Source organism: Frieseomelitta varia, unplaced genomic scaffold, assembly GCF_011392965.1.
Source record: "Frieseomelitta varia isolate USP_RPSP 00005682 unplaced genomic scaffold, Fvar_1.2 scaffold_152, whole genome shotgun sequence".
NCBI lineage: Eukaryota > Metazoa > Arthropoda > Insecta > Hymenoptera > Apidae > Frieseomelitta > Frieseomelitta varia.
Genome location: NW_025109217.1, coordinates 1224914 through 1247631, shown reverse-complemented (window position 1 = coordinate 1247631; position 22718 = coordinate 1224914). Strand labels below are relative to the sequence as shown.

The 22718-nt window shown below is 46.0% G+C and overlaps 1 protein-coding gene across 2 annotated transcripts in view; it reads left to right on the top strand.

Moving 5' to 3' along the window:
- The window catches only part of LOC122535348 (MOXD1 homolog 2), a 119359-nt gene that overhangs the window by 59129 nt on the left and 37512 nt on the right, over window positions 1-22718 (top strand). For both annotated transcript variants that reach the window (XM_043666822.1, XM_043666829.1), the window contains exon 3: window positions 8070-8219. In XM_043666822.1, coding sequence (XP_043522757.1) covers window positions 8070-8219 — 150 coding nt within the window. The remainder of the gene's footprint in view (window positions 1-8069; window positions 8220-22718) is intronic.

The following is a 22718-nucleotide window of genomic DNA, read 5'->3' as shown; positions in this document are numbered from 1 at the left end:
CGCAATCGCTCGTGCCTGGTTTCGTTATCGCGCGAGCACTTGTCATTAACCCTCCCCCGGCCATTTTCGAGAGACGAGTCGACGACTCGACGCTCGTGGAGTTGCTCTGCGGACGCGTGCGTTTGTCGTTATCAATTTTACGATTCCGAGAGAACGCAAATATCCCCGCCGGTATTGTTTCACGCCTGAGAAGCCGCGCCGCGTTTATTCATCGGCGGCGAGTACCGGCGCAACGTGCTACAACGTGCGACAGAGAAACACGTCGGCGAGCATCGCGTTAATGATTACGGTGGTACGTAACGGTGGAAACCAGCGTGGCAAATAAAAATCCGTCGGTCTTGTTGTACGCATTGCGACAAACCGGAGGCCGTGGCGTAGATGGTCGCGCGACGATAATCACTTTATGACCGCCGGTCTTTTCGACCATTCTCTCGTATCACGACCGAATTTATCTGTCCCAATTTCGAGACAACACGTTGGTATAAAAAGTCCAATATTCAATAAAGTCAGTCATTTGAACAATACAAAGATACTCTGTGGAACTCTCTACAGTAGATATTCAGCGTTGCAACTTTAATACTTTAACTTTTCTGTAATGAATCGCGAACAATCATGGACAACTGACGCTGTAATGAAACACTGTAGACTCTTTTATCGAAAAGTTTCCTGATATAACGTGATCGCCGTTGAGTATCCTAATCGATACTTTTTTTTTTCTTTTCTTTTTGGAGTAATCTTTTCTTATTATCGTGACATTCGCTTCGATCTGCGACTCACCTGTGAACTATATAATTGTTCAAGCTCGATCAAGAGAAAACGAGAAACGAATGAGAAAGGTAATGTTGAATCTACGATATTCTGGAAAATGAATTTCGTTTAAATGAGTGGGACAAATAAACGCTAGATCAACAATTCTGTAGAAACGGAATACCATTGATTTAGTTCTTACAATTAGATCAATAGTAGTTCAGTTAAATTCGCAACTTCGTAAGAAACGAATAATATTGCTTGTTATGCTAATTTCATTTAATGTTCCAACATCAAAAGGAAAGATGGTTCATAATACACTGAATACTATTGTTGGAGTTGGTTGTTTTGCAAAGGATAGGAAGAATAATCCATCAAGTTTTTCATCTTTCATCGTTCAAAGCTTCGAATATAGGATAATTTCACCTGGATGTCTGTTTTGACGGAGAAATTTAAACATTTGAGAGACATGTTTCATTTACCTATTTACGTCTGTCAAGCTTCTAGTTTGCAATTGAGTTGAGGCAGAAATACTTACGGCAAAAAGTTAATTTCAAGCAGGAGAATAGATCAATTCGATAAAGACCGATTTTTGTTAATAAAATTATCAGCCACAGCATTTTAAGGAATAAAATTCCAGAAATTCGCGAATGATAAATACGATCAAAAGTTCAATTATAAATCGACGAAAATCGGTGAAAATTCACGATGTGAAAAACCGCCACGACATGTGATATATATATATATATATATATATATATACACGAGATATATCGAGGACATATAATGCACCATATACCATCGACCGCAATCGAAGAACGTCTATGGGCCACGTTCGGTTCCTGATTTGTCGCGGTTCTTCCGGGAATTTCGGCTATCGATCCTCGTTCTTGTCGCCATGCGAGCCCATTAAGCGCGATCATTAGCTCCGGTAGGATGCCGTTGTCAGCGTCGGTGACGTCGCGTCGCATTATCGCGACTGGCGAATCGGGACAGAGTAATTGACATAATTGTCCGGCACGTAAAATCGATCGAACATACCCGATGAGAAGGTGTCAATGCCAAGAAGGGTCCGCGCATCTACCATCAGATTATTTGAATTTATCGGACAACCTCTAATACTCGGGGCAAACGCGTCTCCTGCGCGTCGTATCTGTATCTTGTCCGTGAAATTCAGTCCGTCTTTGACTTCGTCAAAGATCGATGACCCTCTGTTAAATAATTTAAGTAGCTTCTGTCGTTGGTCGTACGTTCACGTGTTTCACCTGCGATGCAACTCGCCGTATGAAACTGTGCATTCGAACGTATGCACGTGTGCAGCTCTTGGAAACGACCAGCTATTACTCAAACATGGAAATGCCGTGTTTATCGTGAACAAAGGGCCTATAACGCGAGTATATACGCCGTTTTCCTTGCGAAAATAACGGAGACAGTAGCTCGGCACGGAACGACCTACGATGGTACCGGTACGTCGATTTGTTGCCAATTATCTACGTATCTTCCACTCTCTGTCAATGTCATTCCCATTTCGCCACAGAGCTCGCCCCGTTCACCGAATTATTCTTATTACACTTGAAACGATAGGAGACAATACCTACTGTCGAAGCAGCGCATATCCTACCTAATTGGCATAATTTCTCTCCACGTAGTAGAAACGCAACGTAGATCCGTGGCACGATGATGGTAATTGTGAGAAACGAACGACGATCACACACACGCACGCACGCACGCACGCACGCACACGGGCACGGATACAGACACGCGCGTTGGCAATTTGGCTCGATTACACGGACATGCAGAGTCGGCTCGTTGGTTTCGTGTCACTCGGTATTATAAAGAAACTTTCTGGCCGCGAGTCGCGACACGGTATTTCCGGAAACGTTTTCCTCGAGCCACGTTGTGCGGCTCGTTCGTTCGTTCGTTCGTTGCCTCTAACGTACCACACGCTCCTCGTGCGTTACTACCCTCGTACGAGGAGGCGGCGGAAGTTCGTGAGGGAAACGCGCGAACGAAAACGCAACGACAATTTATTAACGATCACGGGCGTCTGGTAATTGTTTCCGTCGTGAACACGGGTCGCGCGGGTGCGAGAGCGTGTGTAACCGACCGGGTATGAGCGGTATCGCGTCCGGCGGCAGCGATTTTCTCCGTTCGGAAATCGGGAGAGATTTGTCGCCGCTCACGCGTGGAGTATTTACACGAGCGTTGGATCATTAACGCGGTGCATATCCGCGGTGTCCTCTCGCCGTCATCGATGACGCGCCACCATCCACAGCGATACCGGACCAGCTATAATTGCTGTAATTTCCCAGCGCGTGGAATCTGTCGGTTGCGTCTGCGCGCATGCCGAACTTCCAGATACCTTGCTCGATGGAACTGGCGAAACAATTATGTTGCGGATATCGCGAAACGGTACACACGCGTATACATGTGGGACACGCGTATGCACACCGCATGCCGGTGAAGTGCGCCGGACGCGCGTGTCTCAATCGTGGTGATCGAAATCTACGAAACAATTGAATTTACCGAAGATTGAGCGGTGATGGTAATTTCCAATCGCACAGATTACGGATCTGATTGCGGATTAAGCGATACTCCCGGACTATTTGATTAGCGGGTATATCGGAAATTGCACTAACAAGTACGACGAAAGGAGTTTATTGCCCGATCGATGAAACAATCTCGCGATTACGAGGATAATCGGCGACAGTGGCGGGAGAGGAGTGTTTGATTCATTGACTGATTCGTTGTTGGTAGTCCGATCGAGCCTTGTTTCTTCCAACTTTTCGTCTCGTCAGGCACGTTGAGAATCGCGTCCAAAAAACAGCACACGTTCTACTTGGCGCTGTTTCTTAGACGCAGCCATAAGCGCGCGTTCACGTTTTGCAAAAGAACGGGCGTTCAACTAGAAAATGAGATCGAACAGAACATCCTTGCTTACGCGAACTTTTCAGATATACGCGCCAAGTTACTCGCGGTATGTAATCCGGTGAGATTACGTTTGCGATATCAATTATTCAATTCGTTGAATTCAATTTACTCGACGCAAGGTCCGCTTCTTTTTTCTTTTTTTTTTTTTTTTACCGTGACTATAGAGCGTTCCAAGGGCAACGACGCGGCTTCGCATAAAGTGTAATTGCACGCCTACGGATCTCTTTCCTTTTTTTTCGCCAGCGTTCTCTCGCTCGTGTGGGCTTAGCTCGACCTCTTTACCGCCCGTCGAAACTCTCCGTGACGTTCACGCGGAACGGATGTTGCGTAAATAATTGCAACGCGCGTTGCATAATGAAACAGCCGTATGGAATCGAGCAGGTTATAGAGCGTCGTGTGTTTGCTGTTGCAACGACGCCCCCGCGACAATAAACAGAGAAATGACAGCCGATGGAAGGAAAAAGCCGCAGCACACCGTGGGACACGCGCAGCGTGGAAACGACACTTGTATCGCGATAACGCTTTACAACACCGTACACTTCCTGATTTTTTCAGTAGCTCGATGGGACAGTATGTGCGGACGTTGCAGGCCAACTGCCGCAACACAGATGTGTGCATGCATGTATAAAATGTTTCCTCGTGAAACTTTCTTGGAAACCTCTGCGAATCGTCGAGGAGGAATTCCTTAGTGATGACTGATGGGGAAATATTTCTTTCTCCGAACACTTTCTTTTCCTTTTCAAATACCTTGTTTCCAAAAGTTATCGAGAAACATTTCAAAAATCTTTAACTGTGTCCGTTGAAATCTTTAATAACAACACCTTTATTCAAGTCAAAGTCGTTTGAGACGCGGCGTTCAAAATCGATTCTTCGATTCTTGACATTTGAAACATAAAAAAGAAGCGTTGTCAATCGACTAAAGCTTCGCCGCGTACATAATAAGCGTTCAAATATACTTTTTTTTTTTTCGAATCTACGCGTCACGTGTCGAACCGGATTAACATGAATTACGAATAAAAAAAAAAAAATGTATCGTGATAAAATACTTTTGTACCATGTGTTATTACAAAAAAAAAATGCGCTTTCAAATGCGTCTCGATGGAAAATCTCGTCGCGAAACACTGTGATCCGCGCGTACGCAGCGACGAGCGCGGCGGATCGTTCGAAAGAGAGAGGGAGTAATCGAAACGGAAGCTTCAACTTCCGTTTAGCTCGCAGTAGTTGAACATACGAGTCGGCGTGGCACCCCGCAGGAGGCATTGTCCGGCCGCTGAATGGCGTAGACATAATTCGTATAATTGCGGGACATGCGCCACTCATCGTTCGCCATTCTTCCGCGGCAGTACGCAACGTACCGCGGTATCAACCGCGCTGGTACACGCGAATGGCAATAAACAGCCTGGCACGATGGCTGATGGGACAAGAAGACAATTGCGGGTGTACGGGAATACTCACGGAAACGGAACACTCGTGTCGCTGGCGAACGATTTCCACCGGCGAAAACCACGTTTTCCTGCCTACGTTCATACTGTTCGTACCGTCTCTCCCTCCCTCTTTTCGAGGAAAGCTGGCACACGCTGACGATTTTATAACCGTGTGGTCGATTCGATCCGATTTCCTACTGTCGTTCGACCATACGTATCGTCGTTCGACCGGTGTACCGTTGCCGAGGTGTTTTTGAAACTCGGTGAGGAGATATCGGGTCCCGGTAGCGGTATAAGCTGTAGATGATGCAGAGAAAGCGTACAAGAGCAACACGCGACGAGGGGAGAAGTCCGATTTTCCGATCGGTCGTGTGTCGACTGTTGGCAGAGACGGCTGAGTGCCAAGGAGGTAGGGGGGGAAAAAATATGCTTCCCATTTCCGACGTAGCAGCGGAAATTGAAGAAGTTGCGCGAGACGGTACTAGAAATTATTTATTACTCGGTCGCCGAATGCTTTCGTTGGCTTGCGAACTGTCACGTGGTTTCTCATGTTTCTTTCGACGACTCAGCATCGCCGATACCCACGCTTGGTGGTGATGTTTCAACATATAGAATATCAAACGTATCGCGGTTATATCTCTATATTTCTCGGACGATACTGCGACAGTGCAGAGAGAACGTGGGAGACGTTTTGCTTCTGTTTTGAAGAGAAGTGTTTTCCAACGGTGTGGATTGAACGCCACGGACCGGTGATAAAGAGTAACGTTACAGCCGTGCCAGTTTAAATTCCACAGCGTCTTATTCGGGGAACGGCGCGGATTCCCCGCGTGCTGAGACAAAAGGGAGCGGTAGTTGTTAGCTATCAGCGTGCGCCCCCGAGTCCCTCGCTGTCCTCTTGTTTTCTCCGCCTCGCCCGAGGAAGCCTTCATCGAAACGCTAAACGCAGAAGGCAATATCGGCAGAGACCGAGCGGTTCAAAGCACGATCGTCGCGTTCCCAAAGCGAAAGAATGGTTCCTGTTTCCTCGAGGAATTCGAATTTTCTCTCCCAGATTCACTGCGTTACATTTTAAAGCAGTTCCGTGTCCGTTGCAAATACTGGTAGGCAAAAAGGGAAGAAAAGAAAAGGAGAGAAAGGAGAGAGGTAAAAAGAGTAGTCGGAGGAAAAGGGCAAAGGAAAATGAGAGAGAGAGAGAGAGAGAGAGAGAAAGGGGGAGGGAAAGTTGAACAAATCGTTAATAAAAATCTGCGCGAACTGAAAATCTATAAGAGTCGAAACCGAGCGCCGCCTGCTACGCTAAGTAACTTTGACAATATCGTTCTTTTCCCGTGCTCCTACACCTGCGCCCGGTTTTTTATCGCTAGAACAATTCCTTGTTTTTGCCATCCGGCCGCCCAACGCACGACCGCCACTCCCCTCCTGGGGAACTTTTTATTGCAAACACGCTTTATATTTTATATCCAATCAGAACGGGGCTACAGGTTGCCACGATTCGTTCGAATCTTTCACGCGTCGAGGATAACATAAATGGATATTCCCGTATTCTTTTCTCCTCCTTCTTTCCTTCCTCCTTCTACCTGCCTCCTATATATTTTTCTCGTCCTCGTCGAAACGGTGTACACGCTTTCGTGCGACTCGCAGGTGAGACGAATGGCGAGTGGAAGAATGTCGGGACACAAAAGGACGCCAGGAGCATAACACGCGTGACTCGTTCGAGCTCACGGTGCACGGTACACGCAGGTACTCTCGGCCCAAGGTTCGCGTCGCTGGTAAATTAAATTCTAATAAAGCTCGCCCGAAACGGCGAGGAAAAAAGTATCGGGGAAAGTATATAGGCGGCGAGTGAACAATGGCGGTGGAAGGCGTCGCAGGCAGAGCGCGCCTTCGGTCGACGCGAACCGCGGATAATTATATTGAGGCGGCGACCAGGAATTCGCGCAGAAAAACTTGTCTTCGGGCCGTACGGTGCTCCGAATGCCGCCATGGGATGGTTAACTAACTCGCTGGCCAACGTTGCCCCACGTTTGTGTTTCGCTAAGGTAAGGTGGTGTCGCTCTCGAAACGCTCGTGTAGAAAAACTGATCGGTGAAAAAGACGGCGCGGCGAATAGTTTCATTCCTGCTGTTCCCCCTGTGGACTTTGTCCCGGCAACACGCGGGTGTCTCTTGTCTCGTTCGGAAGGCTTTGATATCTTTCTGCGTCGGTGAATGCCACGGCGACAAAAAACCGCGTAAGAAACCCCGGGCTGATTCAACGTTATTAATGAGAAGCTCGCTTGGTGGCTAATATATGGAACGTGCGAAAAGTCACGAGTGCGAGGACGTGGCGTTCGAGGTGGAGTTGTGGCTCGAGTCGGATCGTGACGTGTGAGTCAACAATTTTTAAGCGTGTTTGACTTGTCACTGGTGGTAGCAAGATAATTATTAAATTATCGAACCGAGACGTTGCGATTTAGTAACGCGTGCGCGTTAATTTCGTTAGTTTTCTTAGAGTTTTTCGCATAATATCTCCTCGTTGACTCGAATGATCCTATCGTAGGATTTTTTAAAATTAGACTGTTCTCCGAAATGCCGAATTTTGCATGAGCCTGTGACAGTCACCGGCATAACAAGTTACAGTTAATACAGTTGCTGCTACTTGGTATATATGTACGGATTTTAATATTGGTCTTTGAAATTATATCATACAAAGTTGCAATTCCTAATTGTTTTTTTATCTTCAAAATAAATTTTACTGTTTGATACATAATTTGTATTACATTCTATATTTCACTTTTTTCCCTTTGTTTTTTGGACGCTATATTGTATTATAATGTATCGTCAAGTTTCATTATTCTGCGCAAAGTTCGGGCTTGAGAGAAACTCGATCGGAAGGCGAAATGATTTTGTCCTTTCGTACAGGTTATTCCAGACTTTTCAATGTTGCGAGGGATTTGAAGTTTAACCAAAAGTTTATTGCTTCTTTCAGGATCGACACGTGAAGAATTCCAGCAAGGATCCTCAGATGGACTCCAGCCAAGACTATTGCCTGCTACTAGGTTACGAGAACAAGACGCACACGGTTCTCCGTTTCAGCAGACGATACGATACGTGCGACCCGCGGGACCTCAAGATCACGGTAGGTGGCTGGTTTGATTTATATCGGCTCGCGGCGTGAAAGATAATTTCGCGTGGCGCGCCAACTGCTCGCTTGAGGATCGTTTGACGGATTTACGAGAAAAATTGAACAGCCGAGCATGATGCCAACTCGGCCGAACACAGGAATTATTTATCACGGTTCTTTAGGAAATTGAGCACCGCGGGTTCGCATGCCGCGCTTTAAATAATTAATCCGTCCCGCTGCAATGGCAAGCGAAAATACATCACGATCGAAGTACTTAATTTCACGATCCTGCAAAATTGCCGTCAATTTCACAACAATCTCGCGTTTGCTTACGGCCACCGAACTGTGGACCGAACAGAATAACGTGATCGATATCAACTATCTGTGTACGTTTCGCCGTAAATTTATTCTGGTGGCGTGATTATATCGCAACGTTGCTATTTGTATTAACCTAAATATATTAAATACCTCCCGATAATATAAATAACATCTGCTTTTACGACGAAGTGCACATTTCTTATTTACGATGTTTATGATAAATGCAAGAGTTTATAATAGGGCTGAATTTAGAGAAACGATTGCACTTGTATTGAATAGTTTGACAGAATTTAGCCGTATCCAATATTGTTGGTCAATAGTTTCTGCGCTTTATACGTAACAAACCTTATTTAACGCATTCACGATCCATAACGTAGTCTTATATCTTATATCATTTCAAAATTGGCGCTCTTGCTAACCCTGAGACTTATACATCACACCAGAATGTAATTTCCATTTGTCCAATGAATGATAAGTGAACAAGAATATTGCAATTATTCAAGTTGAAATAATGCCACTGATTATAATATAATAGTCAAGCGTGCAAAGTGAACGTGGTAATACTTGTACGGTAAGAAATTGATTGTTCATCACCCGTTTTTTGTTTTGTCAAAATTATCAGTATCTTCGTTTCAAAGTTTTATTACATTACATATTTTCTTTACACGTTGATCATTTAAAAGAAATGAAATTATTATGAGAAGGAGTTTTGTGAATAACGCTTACGTGGAAAATATCAGAATAATAAGAAACGACGAAGACTTATAATTCTACCGATAACAGAGATGAATCAGGATATTTGTTGTAATCACACACGTGTAAATAGCAGATTTACTTGCGGTATTCAGCTTTTTGGAAATTATATATACAGATTTTTGGAAATTATATACACAGATTTCTGAAAATTATATACACAGATTTTTAGAAATTATATATACAGATTGTTGGAAACTATATATACAGATTTTCGGAAATTATACGCAATGTTCAGTCAAATGTCTCGCCCGATAATCGCCGAACTCGAACTGGTGTTAATTACAAATTAAATCTTAAAATAAGAAGTCATATAATCTTAAAACAAGCAATCGTAATATAATCTTAAAATAAGAAATCATACATACATATACATGAAATCGGGAGGAAGCTTATCTACGATTCTCAACTTCCCTTTACAAAGAGGAACGTCCGCCTGAATGCGAGCGATTAGAATTATCGTGCAGAAAGGGACGAGGCGATCCGGGGATCAGCGTGGTAGCGTCCGACAATGGGAAATCGTGGAAATACAAGCGCGATTCATTACGCGTCGCAATTAACGTTAATTAACCGACATTACGAGTAGCAAATACGCGGCGCGGCGGGAGTGAAAGTGTCAGGAATTTCAGGATGGTTCACGGTCGGCTAACGAGAACGAAGTAGTGCGTCGGCGTTACGGAAAGTCGAGGGCGGTATGCAGAATCATTAGCGAGCCAAAGAGGAGAGTGAGAGAGAGAAAGGAGCAGAGGAGGGAGAGGGAGAGAGAGGGAGAAAGAGAGAGGTATTAACATAGGCCGGTGAAAATTCAAAGACTCGTTATCACCAGGCAGCCTTCGTTCCGTGGATTCCGCGCGGCCGAATAGGACAGGCCGACCTAGTTCTTTATTTCGCTGGTAATTAACTCAGGAATAGATCGACGCGCGATAGAGCCGTCCATTCGGTTGGTACCGCGGCTTCCACTCCAATGCAAGAGATTATGCGCGTCTCGCGATTCGCTCAAGCCTAGAAATTTATGGCAGCGAAGCAGGCCAACGTTACCCCTTCGAGGGATTGTTAGTCGCGTCTTTAATAGCCGCCACTGATATGCAGTTATGTCTTCCGACGTCTTCAGACACGCGTTTGAAGCTTCGTTCGAACTTCTCGTTGACGTAACGACCAGCAACTATTTTTCGTCGACGTTCCACGTTTCTAGCAAAATAATTTTACATTTTCGTTGCTGTTTGTTGTCACCTTTAGTTTAACCTCTTGCGCTGGCAACTGGTTCGCGGACCACAACGAGTGACCGAACCGTATACAATAGTTCGTCGCTTTCTTTTTCTTTCGAACTCGTCGGTATGATATCATTGGATAGAAATTGTTAAGAAGTTCACATTTAAATACATAACATAAAACTGAGAAATGTGGCAATTTGGGACAAAAAATTCTCGACGTGCGTGGCACGTCATTCCAGCGCAAGAGGTTAAAGTGATAAAGATCAGACGCAGTGATATACGACAACGAAAATAAATATTACCGATTATTGCTGGGGGCATTTAACTAGCGTCATTTTAAAAGATTTTAATGTTTCTTTCATACGTCTGCAGATACGCGAGTGAAATCATCACCTCAAAACAACTATCGGTGGAAAGAGGAGACAAGTTAATTGATTAAAGTTGACGAACGGCTTAATCCCTGATTCCTGCTTATAATAACCGCTAAGTGTCGTTGAAAGGCCAGTAACATGTCTGCATCACGGAAAACGTAATTGAACGTTTCTCCTATCCGAGTCTTGTTAGGCAGTAGTCAAACGTTGTGAAGCGATCACGAACTTCGAAATAATTACGGTTTACGTTTCGCGTGGTAACGGCGTTTATGAGTCGCTGATATTGGCGAGCGCCGCGAGGAAACATGCATGTACAAAGCATGGCAACGACTCGTCGGACGACGAATGTTTGCCTTCTGTGTACGCGTAAATAATTGACGCGCGTGGAGCGCAAATACTGACGAGGGAACGGAACGAAGTCGAAGAGAAACGTTGGAAGACCGGTTGGCGCGAGGAATTCATTCGGATGAGCGCCGGGCTCGCGTCGCGCAACGCGCGAAATAAGATTGCTCTGTCAATAGAGTAATTACACATCGTCCTCGCGGAGAACGGAATTACGCTGGCATCTATTTATTCTGCTCTGTATGAGGAAAGTTAATTTGAGCAATTTTTCAGAAACGTTCACTCGACGATACACCAAGGTGAATTAACCTAAGTCAGTATAGTCCCGCAGACTAAGAAAAGTGTAAAAGTTAGCAAGACGAGGACCGTGTCACTCGCGACTAGTCAGGTCCGTTTATTTCTTTCCCTCTTGAATTCCGCTGGATGACACAGCGCGCGAAACAATCAACGAAATTGGTTTGTCGATTCCGAGGACCGAGGAGAAAGCCCACGATATGCAGATGAAGATTTCAGAGTCGCGTTGTCACCGAGTCCGATCTTTCGCACGTAGGTCGCTAAACAGGATTCAAAAAAAAAAAAAAAAAAAAAAAGAAAGAGAGAAAACGGTCGGCGATCTTGATCTTGAGAATCCGTTGCGAATGAGGGAACTGAACATGGCGGATGCACGGGAATGTCCATCTAGCAGTTGAGTCATCAAAATACTTGGGTGCAAAAATAAAGCGAGCCACCGCGAGTCGAGATTCTATCGGGACGACAAACGACGAAGTCAGCTCCCCTTTCCCTTTATCTGATCGCGTGACGTATCGGTACCCTACATGATATTTTTACGTGTCACGTTCCGTCCTGGCAGAGGGCGACCCTAACCGAGAGATAGAGAGAGAGAGAGAAGAGCAGTTGGTGGCTCTCGCGAAAGGCACCGCTCAGCCCGTAGGTGGATCCGAGATACTTTAAAACGGACTCGCGAGCTTCGTTGTAGCGTCTACGTTCGTACAGGGTTATCGGCGATCGCTGAGTCGCCAGGCGAAACCATACCACCAGGCCTCTTTGTCTCGAAACGAGAGTTATGGCCGAAGAGATCGTGGTTACGGCCGGCAACAGGGTTATTCTTCGTGAATAAATGGGTCAAACGGTGATGCAATATATTCTACTGCGAGACGTCGTCGTCGAGGCGAAAACCTCGTGGATCGTCGCTTCTATAATGCTAATTCTTTCGTTGCGCGTAGAGTGTATATCTCAAGATGGAAATGGGAAAGGAAAACTTGACAATGGATCGAACTTCAAGCACGTGAAACTGGCGTACGTACGTCCGACAGTGAGCCGACGTTCGACTACACATAGTAATCGTGACGAGATGGAAGCTTTAGTTTATACGTGTAAGACAAAAAAGAACGTCGTGGCACGCGCGTCGATTCCGTGTCAAATTATCAGCACGCGCGGTGTGCAGGTACGCGACCGTGTTTCTCATGTGCACGTGTTTCTCTCTGCAAATTAGCAATAGGTAGATAGGCAATAGGCAACGTAGCTGTATAACTGGCGCGATGCCTCGAACCATTGTTATTTCTACCGACAACCACGGCGGATTAATCAAATGAACATCAAATTAAGCGACGCTCCGTTGTAACCGGCTTGCACAGAAGAGAGCTTCGATCGCATATTAATATTGTACGGATGGCCTAATCCTTTGCTTTAGTATGCAGACAGTCTCATCAGCGGTACGTGAAATTAAGCCTGACTACGTCGTAGACGTAGCACGCATGTAGCCAAGAGGATGAAGAGAGGGAGGGCAACAACGGGTCTTACGAGGCCCTCTCGTATTCACGAGACGATGATATCCGCGCGTCGCTCTTGTAATTAGTTCATTAGCGAGCAGTGTACGCGGACCGCATGGTCATCAGAAAGGAGGAAGGGAGGAAGGGAGGAAGGGAAGGAGGGACACGTGACGTTTCGGCGTGCATTGAAACATATATTTTTCATAATTAGGCTTTGTTTACTTGGCGACCGCGAGTCGTGCCGAGCAGAGTTATGCAAACCGGTAATTATTTCGTTAGCCACGGCGACGCGGTATGCGGTCGCAAACGAACCCTGACGACCAGACGGAGTTTCCAGAGTACGGAGTTCTCGCCGGTAGAGTACTGAACGTTCACCCGGGCTCACGCAGAAACGCAAATATTTCTGCAAGGTGTGCTGACGAAGAATCGCGAGGGGAAAAAGAAGGATCGAAATAGCAGGGGCCATAAAGTAAGTGATAGCCTTAGCGTCGTGGCCTAGTGGCGTGAACTGCAATGCAATTTTACGTCGGCACGCGGGTCACGCCGTCAAAGTAAACGCTGTCTTGATTCTCCTTGCGTCCGATAAATTTTCTAGTACGCAGCGAGACACGCGCGGCCAACTCTGTCGAATGTCGACGATAGAAACCGCAAAAGTTCTGCGGCACGTAGCAACGGGGATTCCCCTTTGAGGCCGGAGCAGCAACCGGGCAAGGATTTTGCGGCCGGGAGGCATTATGCAACTCGGACATGACTGGCAACGGAATCGACGTTACTAGCAGTTTCCACTTTGCAAGATTCGTAGCCTGGCTTTTCCACGTTTCTCTCTCTCTCTCTCTCTCTCTCTCTCTCTCTCTCTTTCTCTCTCTTCCTCTGTTTTTTCACTCATGATATCCTCTCGAGAGCGTTGACGGAAAATCGGCTCGAGTTGAAGAGAAAGAGAAAGAAGACATAGAGATTGTAAAGATCTGGAAAAGAGAAAGAAACAGAGAACGAAGAGAGACGGAACGAGAAAGAGAAAGAAAGAGAGAGAGAGAGAGAGAGAGAGACATCGTACCTACATATTTGGAGAAGCGAATGGAGAACGGAAGAGACGGAGGTGGGACACCGCGGAAAAACAGAGAGGGACGAGGGAGGCAAAGAGAGTTAGTTCGCGCCAGAGCTCGAGATATGCACCGTGAATGTTACCGGCGGGGAGATTGGTGTGTGCCTTGCAGAGGGGATTGGCTAGCTGACCTCGTTCTGCTTCTATTCCCTTCCTATCTGTAGCCGTATCTAGTTTACCACTTCACTCCTCCTGGCTGGCTGGTTGACTGGCCGGCGCTATAGTAGCCAACGCGAACTTCCTGAATAAGGTCCTCCCTCGGCACTAGAACTGATCGCTATTCCGAATGGTTCGGTTCGGATGTAAAAGGAAAATCGAATTTGACCGATGCCTTTGGGAGCGAGGACGAGAAAAGAGGAGTTTGGATCCGGGGGGGAGGGTAGGCAGGAGGCGGTAGGGTAACGGGAGAGTCGCCAGGTGGGCTGACGATCTTATTGGGTGGATCCGTAGCGTCGTGGTAGAGGGCGCCAGGGGGATTTCGCCGGAAGCTACTATCCGGTACGACGGGAAATCGAATCAATGTGGAAGGAGATTCCGCGGGCCCTCCGGCGCCAGATTACATACGTTTGGAGACAATTATTGGCAGAAATTCGATTGCCCCGCCGCGCAGTCGAGCTTGAATCGTTGCGTTAATCGGTCATTTCGACGCTATTACGTACAGAGACAGAGACAGAGACAGAGAGAGAGAAAGAGAGAGAGAGAGAGAGAGAGAGAGAGAAAGCGGAACGTTCTCCTTCAATTTCCATCGACCGACAGCTCCCACAGTTTCGTCTCGTATCGCGCAATTTCTTCGCTAAGTGAATCGACTTGACTTTTTATCGATCCCAATAAATTAACCGGATAATTTTATTCGAAAGTAATCCTCTTAGCCTTAGAGGTTCCCGCTATGCGGGCTACGCGCTTCCTTTACGACTTGCTTTCCCCCGGACGAATCGAAAATCCTCCTCTCTCGTAGGAACATTTGAGAGCTATCGATTTAATCGAGCGTAGAACAAAAGTGATCGTTTTCGAAGTTCTTTTCCGAAACGGTGGAAAAATTTAAAGCGATCTTACCAATTGGAGGCAAGTTCCAATTACGTCGATGCCTTTTCCCCTGTTCTCGTTTCTTCTAACTGGCAATCCGGCCGGTTGTCAACATGTTTGTTAAAGGGAGCCAGACGAGATTGAATGAAACCTACTGCCTATCGCGAACACACACACATACACACAGACAGACACACACATACACACACACACTTTGGTAACTAATGACAGTTGGAAGAAGTTCTCCCCGTTCTCTAAGTTTTCCAATCGGCCAAAAACTTGCGAACTGACATTTACCTAGAAGAATCCAGTCCAGCGGACAGGCCAGGCACTCGTTTTGTTATCGACGCGGCAAGTAGACGCGATTTTCCACGAGATGGCCGCGATCAATCGCGGTCTTTTGGATCCCGTTCCAATCAGCGTCGCGTTCAACCCCACCGATCACGGTATCTGCTTGAAACGACGCGATAAACTTCCAACCTCGGTAGGGAAAGCTGAAAGTTTCGACCGTGGCAGCGATTACGGAAAAAGAAAAACGTTCGAATTGCATTCTTTCTTGTTTCTCTTTGAACGTTTTCAATCTACCGTTTTCAATGTCCCGTTCGATCGTCGGTGAATAAAGGTCGCGTGCATGTCGAGGCAACGCGCGTTTCAGAGAGAGAAAGAGAGAGAGAGAGAGAGAGAAAGAGAGAGAGAGAGAGAGAGAGAGAAAACGAAGGTGTGGAAGGAACAACCGTACGAGGTTCGAGTAATTACAATCAAAATTCAATCGGCAAACTATTTCGTCTCCTCGACGAATGAAGCCGTTTGGCAGTTCAACGGAATTTCGATAATTCTACGTGCAAATGAGAGGGGGCAAAACCGTAATTCAGACGTGTCCTTTGGAGTCTTTATTCAATGAAAATGTAAGTGATACCGCTTTCAAAAATTACTCCTCGGTGTGTCTATTGTTTTGTCACGAAACACGCCGAACCACCGTGCCGTGTTCGTTGGAATATTGGTCAAAGAGTAGAACGGGGGAAGGGAAAGTATAGGCGAATTATCGATCGACCCAAGGCTGCAAATTTGTTTATGCAGCGTAGCCGAGAGGTGGCCACAAACATTCAGTTTGTGATTGTATGAGGAGTTGGCCATTAAACTCGTGTTTCGGATTACCTCTAATTCCTCGCAGGCGTCGGGCAAAGGGAGGGAGGATTAGTTGAAGATTAAGCTGTTGGACACGTTACTGGCCATGGTTACAGCCGGGCGAAACTTCCCCGGGGTTTCCTCGCAGGAGCTCTTCTTTCCTGCGCGAGGTAAAAGTTATCGACGCTACGCTTGAGGCTAAATTGGATAAGCATTGCCGGGCCCCTTAGCTTCGCCCTGGCCGGATGATGAAAGTAAAATGGCGCGGAAGAAACTCGAAGCGACGGATGCGCTCCGAAACGTTCTCTTTTTTTCTCTTTTTTTTCCCTCCCCGGAGCTAGAACATCGCGATAAAATCGCAGCGCAATTTTACAATGCGATCCTCGTTTGTCCGTGATTTAACCAGAGAATTGCATTCGGGGCTTTGAAAGACTTCCGCAATCTTTTTATGGAGGATGTTCGTCGCTCGTTTTAAATTTATAAACTCGCGGTCGGATTTGTTCCGCGGGGCAATTCGAAATGAATGATCGATGTTTGACACGTGCGATTCGGAAACGATGACGCGTCAACATCGAAGTGACAAGTGAAAAGGAAAACGAAGAGACGAATCGATATCGTTCATTACACATTAATTTCGTTTCTTTTTATAAAAGAAAGCGCGCCGGTCGATGCGAAAACCTGGTTACCTTGAAAAGAACGAATCGAGAGAAAAGCTATGTATAGCCGCGCCGCGGTAGATCAATATTCGACAAGAATCGTATCCCGAAATGTTGATTCAGAATAAGACGTGGGATACGATCTGAAAAGCGGAAAACGTAAAAAAACTCGGCCGGAGACTATTTTTAAACGAGCACGCGCAATCACGAATGTAGGGCAGCGGGTGGATATTTGTAATTTTGCGAAACGAAAAAAAAAGAAAAAAAAAAATCGCGAGTACTTCCAGGTCGGTATATTCAACGTGCAATTTTCCAAAACATGTCTCTTTCGTCATTCTTTTTTTTGTTCCCCCATTTTTTTTCCGGTCGGCTGGTCACCACCGTTCCCCATTTTTCCGTCGACGTGCGACACACAAATATAAAATGGCATCAAATTCACTAAAAAATAGTCGAAATCATACGAGGAGAACGGTATTCCTCTTTTTTTTTTATATACATATGAAAAATATATATATACATATATTTGTTTTTCTGTTATGCTTTCTACTTGATGATAATGTTTGTCTTTCGCGGGATCGGTTCTTACCCGCAGAATTCAATGACGTTCAATTCGTCCGGAACCACGGAGATCGGTTCGGCGATTTCCGAACGCGAGATAACGATCGAACAGTCGTAAAATTGGATTAAAAGCACGTCGTCAAAGCTTTTCCGGCTCGGTCCGTGGGGCACGGACTGGTTTATACTCGCGCAAGCCCGTCCAAGCCCGCCGACGCTATTAAATCGTAGCAACATATATTACGAAATCGGCCACGGAGCTTAACTGCTTACACCGAAGCTTAAATTAGGTGGCGCTCGCTCACAGGCTCGCAGCAGCGTTAACCAATTTTATCGTGGCCGTTAGACATGTAAATCAGCTGCATACAAAATAAGCTAATGCAAAACGGAAGCGATCGTATTTAAAGGGGGGTGGCCGAGCCAGCGGAAAAGGGACGGTTCCACGGAGAAAGAGCCGGTCATGCGATTTTAAGCCACGTTCTTACGAAAATCGCGCTTACACGCGCGTTTCTCTGCTGATCCTCTTATCAATCCAGCGGTGAGGATTGGGGGGAGGGGGCGGGTGATTAAATCTCGTCAAACGGAATATTTTACTTGGTGGTAATTTGAAAATTAATGAGATGGAAACTCCACATCGGGGCAAGTGTTGGAGCTGTTGACTTTAACAACGTCCGCGATTCTTTAAAACCGCAGTAAGTAGAGGTTTAACCGTCGTTGTTCCGCGAAACGATTAGAAAATACCGTGGCGAAATTCGTGTTTCGTAAGTACCTTTTAATAATCGCTTGATCCGCCCTCTTTTCTTTTTTCTTTTTTTTTTTTTTTTTTGCTCCCTCCGTGCTGTCTCTGTCGAATGTACGAATTTGCGGAGGAACCGGGAACGCGCAATCCCTTACTCCCTGGTTCTGCATGTTCTTTATTGAAACAGCGAACGGCGAGATTAAACCAGGCTTATAACGATTATGCGTTATGGCTTTGCCGAGGAAACAATTTCCATTATCATTAATTGCGGTTTTATATGCAAAAATGTGGCGGCACCGACCCGGTTTCTCGTTCCAAGCATAAAAAGTAGGAAAAGGAAGGAATAGAAAAAGAGCATGGAGAGAGAGAGAGAGAGAGAGAGAGAAAACATCTCACGCAATGCACAGGCGACATTAATCTTTCGGAAGTTGACGGGGTTGTCATATGCCTTGCCGATCGCGATCGTGGCCCTCCATTAATAAAACTGATCCAGCGAATGATTTCACTTGTAGCCACACTGACGTGTACACATCGCGGCGTTACATCAAAAGCCACACGCGGAAGTTTATAGTTCGGTAACGAGGTTTACCTGGATTCGTGAGCGAAATGCGATTATGATTTATGATCTCTGGGGAAAAATAATCGAACAGCGATTCCCGCCGCATTCCACCCTTCTAAGCGCGAACTAGAGTTTTTCGCCTGACCATGTTTTTCCCACCGGCAGTCTTCAACGAGACACTGTGAAAAAATCGAGGTGGCAAAAAGCGGCCAGACGAAATTCGTGGAAAACGAAGAATCGCGTCATAAAACGCAAGGACGATCGTTCGAGATGTTAATTTCCAAGTTTTTTTGTCGAGCAGCACCAGTGACGAGAGAATAAAAGAAACGACGAGTCTGGGTCCAGATGGTGGCCACGTGCGCCAAGTTTCACAAAGGAAGGATTCACCGCGAAAGGAAAACATGTCCCAGTGATTCCATAACCACGAGATCCATAACCTCGAAAAAAATAATCTGGCGTCGCGTGAAAAAATCGTTTGTCAATTAGCCGAAAAATTGTACAAAGTTGCCGCGTCTGGAGAAATCTGAAGAAGGGAGAAATGAGATCGCCCCAGACTAGAATATCGGTCTCCGGTACTCGTTTTTCCGGCCGATGCATCGAAGTTGCAACCCGCCAACTGTCGAACAAAGTTCGCGCTTCGGGTGTTTCCTTTCAGTCGCATTTCTATCGCGCGGCCCTGATAACCACCGCGGCCCGATCGATTAAGTGTTGGCCCGAACGTTTAAACTGTCCGATCATCTCGACCCCAAATGCCAGCTAGGAAATACCCGTTGGCAGCGATAATGCAACTATTATGTCTGCGGCTGTGCCTCGGATCGGAGTTGGCGTAGCTAACAGCCGCCAGATATTGCAAGTTAATTTAAACTTTCTCCTGTTTGCCTGCAATCTTGAGCGCTTTGATGCATCCGTTCTCTCTCTCTCTCTCTCTCTCTCGCGCGCGCGCGCGTATATACTGCGCAACGTGCGCGCGACACATCAAATGACTGGCGTTTGAAATATGAAATTTTCGTCGCCGTTTTCAAGTCTCGTAGCCACGGGATGTGTTTAGTTACAAAACGTTTCGACTCGTTCTCGTTTCGATCACATTACAGTGCCAAGTGTGGCTGATGGAACCGGGAAAGCAATCGCGTTAATGAGAAACCGATTGCACGGGCGGATTTTTAAAAGGGCGTGCGCGATAATTTAATCTCGGACAACCTTGAGGATGAAGTAGCAAGTCATGGTGCGAGTACACGCCAGAGACACGTCGCTACGAAGCGGCACGATGCAGCTCGCCTCGAGTTAACGAAAATTGCAGCTTACTTTCCACCCCTAAACCGTGAACCTGCACGTTCGTCGGAACCCTAATATCCCGTGTCGTGCGTACGTGGCACGGGAATCGATGCGCACCGTGCGATATAACACGTAAGTACCACCTTACCTCCGCACAAGTGCCAGTTACTCGTTCTTCTAACAAGCAGACGTTGTTTTCCCAGGAAAACGAGAGCTGTTGTTCGTATTTCTGATCAGGTGCATCTGTAGAAAGTTGGCAGAGAGTATATCGCAACGCCAGATGGCCGAGATACTTTTTAATTGAATCGAATCCGTTGGCTGACGCGCGTGAACGCAGTTGCAGCAGTTGTGCACTCCCTCTTTGAGAAAAGAGTCTCGTCCTTCATCTACAATGGATACTTCAAGTTCTTTTACGATTTCTTCGAACATTCGAGATTGACCAAAACCGTTTCTCGCGAGATAGTACGAGACTGTTGAGGACAAGATATACACAGGGACTTATGGATTCACAGAATATTATAATCGATCTTTACTTTACTTTACACCGCGTGCACTCTCTACGAAGATCTAATAACAACTAAACGTCAATTTAAATATATCGCACCACACAAACGTGGTTCGTTATCAGGCTTCTGCCTTGCTGACAAAGACACTGTCAGTATTGTTTAATACAACGACGAAATAACAGCGTGCTTTATCAGAAAGACAAGAAAGTGAGTCGGACAACTCTAACGTGTCCCGTCAGTTTTCCAATTCCCCGAAATTTGAAAGTTCCGCTTCGACGAAAACTGTAAAATTGTAAACCATGGCAGGGAGTCGAAACGAATATTTGAGTTTCAGCGATGGTTCGCTCGTCCCAAGAGACAGACAGAAGAGTTACCATAACCGTGCAGCGTGATCCTTCCTCTCCCTCCTGGAAAATCGCTGTTCCCTCTCTCGCAAGCCTCCGCGAGATCGGACGGAGTTACGCGTCGAAGTTTCGCGCGTTACTTCCCAATTCTCATCCGGTGGTTGCGCATACCGGAACTTCTTCTTGCCTCGTTTATTTTCTCTTACCCCGAGTTCAGTCTCGCGCGTTGACTCTTTGCTCGAGAGCGTTTCCAAAGAACACGCGACTTACGACGTACGAGGCATTTATCCTCCCCTACTCGGTCTGTCTCCTTCCCTCTATCGTTGTCTGCTCGTCTATCGTCCTTTTTTTCCATCCTCTGTTATCGTTCCCACTCTGTTAATTCATGTATGCGCATACAGCGGCGCATGTTCACCGGTGGTGAACCCATTCCTTCCCCGCCCGGCAAACGGAAGTTAAACGAAGAGGTAATCCCGGGCAAATATCTTGGAATCAGCGATAGTTGAACTAAGTTACGGGTGAACAACTCTTTCCCGTTCCCGCAGTCAGGTTATCGCACATAATATATCGTTCTCCGTGAGAGAATATCGTGTCAAGCTCGTTCGGTGCCGCCACGAACTGGGACGAGGCGTTGGGACATACGTAGCACGTATTTTCCTCTTCGTTTAATTTTAGATCTGATTCGCCCGCGAACTGATATACCTACCCTCGGACGTTCGATTGATTTTAAGCAGCTCGCGCTCTTACGTCGAGAGGGAGAAAGAGAGAGAGAGAGAGAGAGAGAGAGAGAGAGAGAGAGAGAGAGAGAGAGAGAGAGAGAGAGAGAGAGTTCTTCTCATCTAGTTTCGAGCGAATGTTCCACATTTCAACGCTGAAACTACCGACAATTTAAAGCATAACATTTCCTGAGAGACATTGAAGACAAAAGAAAAAAATATAATACATTGAAATATATAAGCTTTTATACATATTTACTTTACGAAAAATTATTTATTTTAAATCTTTAAACATACACTGTTTTACACTATCTGTAAAACGTCTGACAAAAATTATAAATTGGTCATTTTGATCACTCTTTGGTAGTTCTAGCGTTGATACAGATACTGTTGAAATTTGAAAATATCGTTTGGTTTTACACGTTTCAAAAACTCTGATGAAATTCTAATTCCATTCTCTGTGCTTTCCACAAACGTGGAACAAACGTATCGTAAAAGTGAACCGTGGACTCTCGACCACAAATACCGTGATTCTCCACCAAGTACATAGATACGTACTCTCGTCCGCGCATCGAACGATTTTAAGTTTTTAAGCCAATGTTACCGAGGGAAAACAGCCGGGTTACTTTGTGTATTGGTTCTTCTCTTTCGTTTTCTCTCCGTTCTCTCATTTCGTGCTCGACGTAGGAATTCTTTTGAAATAGACATCGGCGAGGTTTTGCACAAATCGACGACGGGGTATTACGAAGATTCCTCTCCTATAAATCCGCTCCTGGCGACGAGAGCATCGAAAGGAAATGTGGGTCACCGATTGGATTCCATTCCATGCGTGAAAGCACACCGAAGAAATTGAGAAGCCAAGTTGCATATTGCAGTAACCTTGTCGCGTTCGATTTGCACGCGGTATCTATCGACGCATCCACGTGCACGCGCGTGTGTGTGTGCGTGCCAAGCGTACGAGACATCTCGCGATATATACGCGACGCGTACTGGCACGCTGAATATCCGCGACGTTACGAAGTTTTAGCCAGCCAGAATCACGGTTCGAGCTTCGTGAAATTCGGCATTCTACGGGAGACCGTGCTCCCGAGGGGCAACAATTAATCGGAGCAATGAACTAGCGAAAATTATCTCTGCTGGTGATTACGCAAAT